Genomic DNA, 8,119 nt, shown 5'->3' with positions numbered 1-8,119 from the left:
AGTGACCAATAATTGCTTTAAACTAAACTCTTTGAAAAAATGGAGAAAAGTAATTGAAAATGAAATATAATTTCTAATAAAATTAAAAAGAGGACTTTTTTTAACATAATAGATTAGTCAATTTAATACATTTAGATTATACACAAATAAAAAAATGCAACATGACAAATAATTTATTTTATTGGATTTAAAAAATATATACATTCATAAAAGGAACATGGTAAAATGTGGTAAAAATTTATTTAAGTGATAAAAATTGATCTAGTTTTAATTAAAAAAAACTAGTAAATATTTTACCATGAAATACCCATGATCAAAATGGCTTCATTCTTGCAGTTCCCTTTTAAGTTAATCGCCTACTACATACCTTGAGGTAGGTAGATGTCACATTGCTTATGCGAGTTTTTGTGTGATATAAAAATCGATTTATAGAGTTAATAGATTGTGTAGAAATACCTAGTGATTTTTTTTTTCTGAATTTTATTTGTTTATTTTTTTAAAATTAAATAATTTTTAATATAAATATAAACACTATAATTAATTTTCTGAATTTTATTTGTATATTTGTTTAAAATTAACTAATTTTTAATATAAATATAAACACTATAATTAATTTTCTGAATTTTATTTTTATTATTTATAAAAAAATAAATTACTTTAATATAAATATAAACTATATAATTAATTTCCTGGAATTTATTATTATTAATTAAAATAATTTATTTTTAATATAAATATAAACACTATAATTAATTTTCAGATTGTTTTTTATGATAGCACAAACACAAAAAAATATGTCAAAAGCAATTCTTTTAATAAAATAATAATTTTTTCCTCTTTTGTTTCTTTCGGCTGCACTGCATATAATGGAATCGAGTCTTTGACGGCCTTCCTCACGCCACGTGTGCAGCCACAGACCTTCCCACGTTTTTCGGGCAACATCGGTCGGTAGATCATTCTCCCGCCCTTTCTCAGCGGATTCGCCAATTTTTCCCCCAAAAATTGCAAAATAAATAAATCGATCACCACTCAAGGAAACTACCACGCGGTTTGAATTTTGTACCTTCTACTCCCCCTATTTCTCTCTCGTTATCTGGATAGAAAGATCAATTTGGAATCTTATCGCGTTGCCCCGGCTCTTCTGTTGATCTCTTGTTCTCGATAATTGGATTCTTCACCGACTTTTACCGGTAAGGGCTCGAATTTTTGTAAGTTAGGGTTACAAAGATCAATTCATGATTTTATTTTGAAAGTTTGTTCTGGTTTAGCATTTGGGTCTGTATTTATCCTGCCCTAAATTGGTAAATGAAGTTAATAAATTTTGAACTACTCCTCGACTTCCTCTATGAATTATCTGGATTTTGTTATGGATTGATTGTCAGCCTAGTTTCTGTTAGTTTGACTTCCCTGTGAGGATTGTATTTAGCTATATACACCGTTGCGTTTGGCTATTTTTCTCTTTGCTATTTGTGACCCTGGTAGAGTTTGTGAAGTCTTGACTTTGACATCTATTATGTTATGATATTGGTGACTGTATTGCAAATTTGCTTATCCTCTCAGTCCTTTTTCGTTTAATTATATTGGCCATTAGTGACGGGTCTTTTTATTTTTTGAGAACTATTGAAGAAGTATTTGCATAGAGGTTCCTTCTTTTCGGAAAGATATCCCCGGATAGAACTTGTGGCAAGGAAGCTCAGACCAAGTTGAAGGTGAATTCTTTGTGTTTATTTTGATATTGCCCAAACGACCTGTTATTTTGCCTCAAATTGACTTTGAGATTTATAAAGAGTGACCTGCTGCTTATTACCCTGGACACAGCAAAAGCACCCTGGCTTGCTATTTCATTGATTCATGGGAAATACTGAACTTTTGTATTAGAAAAATATTATAGGTCTCTCTGAAGAAGACAGATTAGTAGAGTAATCCTTGATCATAATATCCAATATGGGTATTTTGTCCAATGTGAAACTTTTGATTGATAATAAAATATTGAAATTACTGTTTACACCCAATTCTTTCTCTTGGTTCTTTCTTATGTACTTTTGTTATAGCATCTATAATAGTCTCTGGTTTGCTGTGGCGGATGAGACCAATCAACACGAATGTCAGAGATATATGTTTTGGTGGACAATTTCCTAGTGCACCATGTTAGGCTATGATACAGCCAAAAACAAATCATTTGATGAAAGAAAAGTGATTGGCAATTCCAAGGCAATCTACCTTTCACAAGGTGAACAACTCTTGTATGATGGTGGTAAAAAAGTGAGATGTGATCAATTTCTTTCAAGACTGATTGCCCTGTTCTTTATAAATTTCTTTGGTTAGCTTAATTCCACTGGCAATTTTTTTTCACTATAATCTGGCATTTATGTTTTGTCTGAATGGTAGGGACTTGCTCTATTAAATTTAGAAAATAATGTTGGAAAAATGCGTTGCATGAATTGCTGGGGCACTTCCTGGTAAACTCCATTGACATTGAGGACATTGGTAGATCTAGGCCATCTGTTGGCTGCATGTCCTTTGAAGTGCCAAGAGTATGGCAGACGACCTGGCTAGGGAAGGAGTTAGTTGTCAGCACCCTGCTATCAGCAACTCTCTCCCTTTTATGATTTTCTGTAGCTTACCTTTTCTTTTTAGTGGCTGCCAAATTTGGCTCATCTAATCTTTTGATTTCTTTTTCCTTTTTTGCACTTTTGCTTTTTACTGTTGCATGGTATGAGGAACCACATTAAATTTTGCTGGCCCGACTGTAAATAAGTTGGGGTATTAAAAAAACCCAGTGGGGTTGAAGTGCCTTCTGCTTGTTTCCTTTTAGCATTAAAAAAAGAAGTGGGTAGGGCCTTATGAGGAATCTTTTAGAGCAAGTGTGCAGTCTCACAGGGTTGTATGAGTGTCATTTGAGTGCTATCAACAATCACAAGAACAGCGTAAAAGAAAGGGACAACGGGTGCTTCTAGTAAGTCTTAGTTAAATAGTTTTGACAAGGAAAAAATTTAAAAGATAAGGGTAGTTATTTCTTGTTCCTGTAACTGTCTGGTGTCTCACATTTGAGTTAAGTAACATGGTAGTAGAATGAAAAAGAATGCCATGCTGCCTTACATTTGAAGGCACATTTATTGCATCACAGGATGCATCCTGCAGTCAGTGTTGTTTGTCTGTTTATATAAATCAGGATATTGAAGACCATATTGGGTATCTTTTTACTTCAATTCTTTGCATTAAACAGTTCTCAACAAGGTAGAACAAATGATTGGGATAGTTGTTTCTCATTCCTCTTAACATACTGTGCCTTATGTTTGAAGACACATCATAACAAGGTGGAGGTGTAATATTTGTACCAGTTGTCTTTCCTACTATTTAGAAGTATCTTCCTCTCCATTAAAAGTTTCAAGAGAATCATATGTTTGATGTTGATGTTATAGTTGCAAATAACAGCAGAATAAAGAATGCATCAATTTGTTGATTGTTGTTGGTGCTGTATTGGTCTCGGTCAAGTCACGGAGGTGATTGTGGTATTGTTCGTGTGTGTGCAACCACCACTCAGCAATAGAAAAAAAAAAATAAAAAATCTTGGATTGTCCCCGTATGCATAGGCATACTTTTTCTTTTTGAATCGGATTTTTTAAAAAGAGCATTTCTCAATATGTGCATATGTCTAGAGATAAATTTTCTTGCAGGTTCCTTGCTTAACATATTCCTTAATTTTAATGACTTGCTTATTTTCCTCCTATTATTCGCTGCTATATGTCCTACTGTACTCCTGTCCTGCTTATTTGCAAGCGCAAGGGTGAGTTCCTTTTTGCCTGCATTGGCTAATGCTTGTGTGGGTGACATAGAACTTTGGGCCCAAATACACTTAACTGTTTCTACTGTTTGAGTTCTATGTATCTTTTCATGATTTTATTGTGGTTGGTTAATATTCTAATATCTAGACATCTAAACTCAGTAACATAATCACTGGTGATTTATTTAGTTTCTTCACTCTGCTAGTTGCTAGGTTTTGTTGCAAGCATGCAGGAGACGCCATCCAGCAGAGAAGAACCAGCCAATAGATTGGTGGTAAGGACTGATGCATAAAGTTCTGCCCATGAAAATTATATCATCCTTGGTCAATTATTTGATGTGATTAAATAATCTGAGGTGAATTTTGAGGGATGCAATATTTTGTTGAAAAGTTTTGAGCAAGATATAATTTATCTACTGGTTCTCTCACAAAATGTCTTTAGTCCATCTGAAGCATTATTTTCTTTACCAGTTTAAGATTCAACATCATGATTTTCTAGTTTAACATGAGACTCTTTTCTCATTAGAGGCTGTGGACTGCCTTGTCTTTTCTGCCTGATGGGAGGCAGTGGAACTTGTAAATGTGAAAATGTGATTTTGATGGATGCCTTGGTGGATATTGTTAGTTATTTTTCTGGAATAAACCAAAAATGGGTGAGAGATTTCTGCAATCAACCACTTCATTTTAAAATTTTGGACCAAAAAGGTCTGTTCATGTCTACATCTGAGAGGAGTAGGGCCCAATAGGTTGTTAGGACTTTTTTACCATTATTATTACTATTACCGATTACCACTTGAGAAATGGAGGTTTCTCGTTAAGATTGCTTGATGCTTCATGTTTGATTGGTTGGGCGTGCTAATAAATAGTATTCTCGTGTCAGATTGAGAATGACCAGTTGCAGAACAGTGCACTTATGCCTCAGATTTTCACATCTGTTCCAGCTCTCAGTGATGCTGCTACCTACCTTGCCCAAACAACTTCATATTTGGGTCAATGCTTCTCCAACTTTGTGGGTGCGTTACTTCTTTGGCTGTATAGATTTACTAGGGTTTTATTTTGGTAGAAAGTAAAGATTTCCTAGGTTGTTGTTGTAAGTTTTTTATTAGTAAAATTATTATTATTATACTTTTTATAAACTGCGTTTACTTGTTTGTGTCACTCCTTACTGTCCATCTTTTGTACCAGTCATTTTTTTGTTCTCATTACATAAGCCCATGGCTTCATATATATTGCTCTCTGATTGTATCTCATATGATTTTCTCTTATAATGGCAGAAGCTGCCCCAGAAAATTCTAGCTTGGATGGACAGGAATTGACGACGTTTTCATCAAGTCAACCAGAAGATGCCGTTGATAGTGGTTCTCTATCTTCAGTTGGGAGCAGCTCCTTGATGTTGGAACGCTCTATGACCCGTGGCACTGCATCATCGGCTAGTGATAGCTTGGTGGGTAACAACTCTCTGCAAGTTAGGCAACACACACAACCAGCTCAAAATGCTAAAAGCGGAGGCTCTATGCTCCAAAGGTATAAATGTTAAAGTTTCTGTGACTGATGTGTTGAGGTTTAAAGACGTGTAAATAATGTGTTGTTGATCTGGATAATGCATGAGGTTCTTCGTTGAAATGGTATGGGGCTAATCTAGTTATGTGCTAGATCTATAAACTTAAGCTTGTTTTTCAGAGTCCAGAGGCTCCTGTGCTAACCAAGGCCTCAGGGTCCATGCCATAGTCGTAGAGATTAATGCTACTTGAATGTTTGTTTGCTTCCACAGGCTTGCGATGGTATAGTTTCTCCTGAACCAGAGTAAAGCATGGGTGCCTATTGTTCTTCTTATGCTTTAGTTTTATACAGGCTGGCCTATGGCCTTTAGGTTGCGTGGTGTACATGTAACGTGGACTATTCTCATTGGTTTTTGAATGGTGTATAGTTTACAGTGGATTATTAACTTTTTACTGAATTCAGATGATTTTCCCAATAAAATAACTAACATTCGTATCCCAGCACTGAAAAGGCGGGGGGAATTTAATGATGGAGGCATAAATAGATTATGTTTCACTATTGGAACTAATTTTGCTTTGTCCTAAATACGAGGTTTCAAACTAGAGTTTTCTTTGCTGCAAATCAGTTTTATATTCTTGTGCTTAAGAGAAAACAAAACTTCCATGATGTTGGTTGTTGGTAGGACTGGGATGTCACTCATGTAATCTTAGACTTAGCATGCACTGGCAACAGTTTGTGGATCGACAGATATGATACAGCACACAGTTTCATGTTGTAGAGTAAACTTAAATTACATTATGTTGCTAGGACTGATGTCTCGTTGGTTAAATTTTTAGTCTTTTTGCTCGGGCCCGCAAGACCATTCGTGGATCGGCAGATGACATTGGATGGCTGCAGTCTGAACCAGGGATGCCCCAAGTTGAAGATGGAACTAAACGATTCATGGATTTACTTGACAACGTGAGGTACGCACTTGTTGTTCTATTTTACCTCATACATCACACTCCATGTTATTTGATACTTTAATGAATGGTTGTCTTATTGATTTCTTACTTTTTCTGTTCTGGCCAGGAAAGGGGTCCACAAGTTGCCAAACTCCATGGTGTATCTACTAGTTCCAGGTACAAATGATTTTAGGTATTTTCAGCAGGTGAAGTCAAGCTGTTCTCGTGCTCATTGCTTATGATCCTTCATGATTTGGATGGACAGGTCTGTTCAGCAATCACGGTCCTCTTTACTTTAGTAGCACAAAAATGTATTTCTCAAAGATGGGTTTGGCTTGTCATATTGCACGGATTCACAGTGAGGTAGATTTGCTTCATTATCTTACTTTTTTGCATCTGTAGATGTTTGTTGTATTTGCATATTCAAGTTTTAAATGTGCAGGCATCAGTGGAAAAAAATGCTAGAGAAATAAAAGAGTATATAGAGGAAATATACTGGGGATCTGGGAAACGTGTCCTTCTCCTCGGACACAGCAAAGGAGGAGTAGATGCAGCAGCAGCTGTGTCCATGTACTGGTCTGAATTGAAAGATAAGGTTGCGGGAATAGCATTAGCCCAGAGTCCGTATGGAGGTAGCCCTATTGCTTCCGATATATTGCGTGAAGGGCAGCTTGGGGATTATGTTAGATTACGACAACTCATGGAGATTCTCATATGTAAAGTCATCAAGGTATTTATTTGCTTTTCTTTCAGTTTTCAGCAATAAGTTGTATCACAAAATTTGAAATTTAGTCAAGAAATTTACGTGTCTTCATCAACTTTCTTTTTTTAAAATAAAATTAAGGAGGCAGAATCATTGATAAGCCTAGAGGTACTCTTCTCTGTGCATTTAGATAATTATGCTTTGGCAAGCTTTATCTATTTTATGGCAGTAATTATTCAGAGAGGGGTTCTGATAGAGCACACAAATAATAAAGCCAGGCAGCTAGATTTTATTCCCATGCTTCACCCAACCACTTCATACCTTGTTTTTATTGTTGAGGCCTATCAAAAGTCGTTCCCTGATTGATACAAATTGTGATCTTCATGTTGCAGGGCGACATGCAAGCTCTCGAAGACTTGACATACGAAAGAAGGAAACAGTTCTTAAGGAAATACCCTTTGCCCAAGGAAATTCCAATAATTTCATTCCACACAGAAGCTGGGATTTCTCCTGCCGTTCTTGCTACTCTCTCTCAAGTAGCACATGCTGAGCTCCCTATGGTTGGTCAGACCACCAAAGTCCCGGTGGTTATACCACTTGCAGCTGCAATGGCTGCTTGTGCCCAACTACTTCAGATCCGATATGGTGAAAAAAGCGATGGACTTGTGACTCGTCGAGATGCAGAGGTGCCAGGATCCGTTGTAGTCAGGCTAAAGCAGAAACTGGACCATGCTTGGATGGTTTACTCATCTTTGAGCGGTGACTCTAATGAAGCCAATTCTGCTCAGGTATGTGAGGCTCTTTTAACTTTCCTTGTGGAAGCGGGTCAAAGGAGGCGGCATGATATGGCAATGAAAGATGACTAGAACTGGGATTCTTAGAGAGTTACCTGATGTGCATATTATTTGTGTCTTCCTCCTCCCTTTATGTTCATTTGATGAGGGAATCAGCGAGGAAGTGATTCTTGGGATGTTGTAAATATCTTTTTAAAGGATTTTCAGTGAAGAAAAAGATGAAGTTAGATTCTTCATTGAGGTCACAACATTAAATACCACGGAATTGGCACTGACCTTTGTGAACTTTTCATCTCTTAGCTAATTTATCGTTGAGCAATGAACCCCAAATCTGCAAATTTTTAAAAAGCTCCATTTGATCGATAACTTTTGGTATTCATTCTGGTTTTTAATG

General features: G+C 36.2%; 1 protein-coding gene across 3 annotated transcripts; it reads left to right on the top strand.

Annotated features, from left to right (window-relative positions):
* The first annotated feature begins 928 nt into the window (after positions 1–928).
* LOC137934891 (uncharacterized) lies at positions 929–7,989 on the top strand. Of its 3 annotated transcripts, none has more exons than XM_068779461.1 (9): positions 929–1,190; positions 3,991–4,059; positions 4,665–4,797; positions 5,059–5,308; positions 6,121–6,249; positions 6,356–6,405; positions 6,494–6,591; positions 6,671–6,958; positions 7,324–7,989. In XM_068779461.1, exons 2-9 carry the CDS (start codon positions 4,012–4,014, stop codon positions 7,795–7,797), a joined length of 1,470 nt encoding a protein of 489 aa, XP_068635562.1. In that variant the 5' UTR covers positions 929–1,190; positions 3,991–4,011; the 3' UTR covers positions 7,798–7,989. The 3 variants fall into 3 exon arrangements, with proteins under 3 accessions (XP_068635562.1, XP_068635563.1, XP_068635564.1); XM_068779462.1 differs by lacking the exon at positions 929–1,190 and adding an exon at positions 1,642–1,709; XM_068779463.1 differs by lacking the exon at positions 929–1,190 and adding an exon at positions 1,663–1,709 and having other exon boundaries at positions 3,998–4,059.
* The last annotated feature ends 130 nt before the right edge of the window (positions 7,990–8,119 follow it).

The sequence above is a fragment of the Aristolochia californica genome, unplaced genomic scaffold (assembly GCF_029961685.1).
Source record: "Aristolochia californica isolate CCGP_79_NKW_82.1479 unplaced genomic scaffold, dmAriCali1.0.hap1 SCAF_6, whole genome shotgun sequence".
NCBI lineage: Eukaryota > Viridiplantae > Streptophyta > Magnoliopsida > Piperales > Aristolochiaceae > Aristolochia > Aristolochia californica.
Note: the sequence above shows the minus strand (reverse complement) of the source record. Positions and strands in the feature narration are given on the sequence as shown.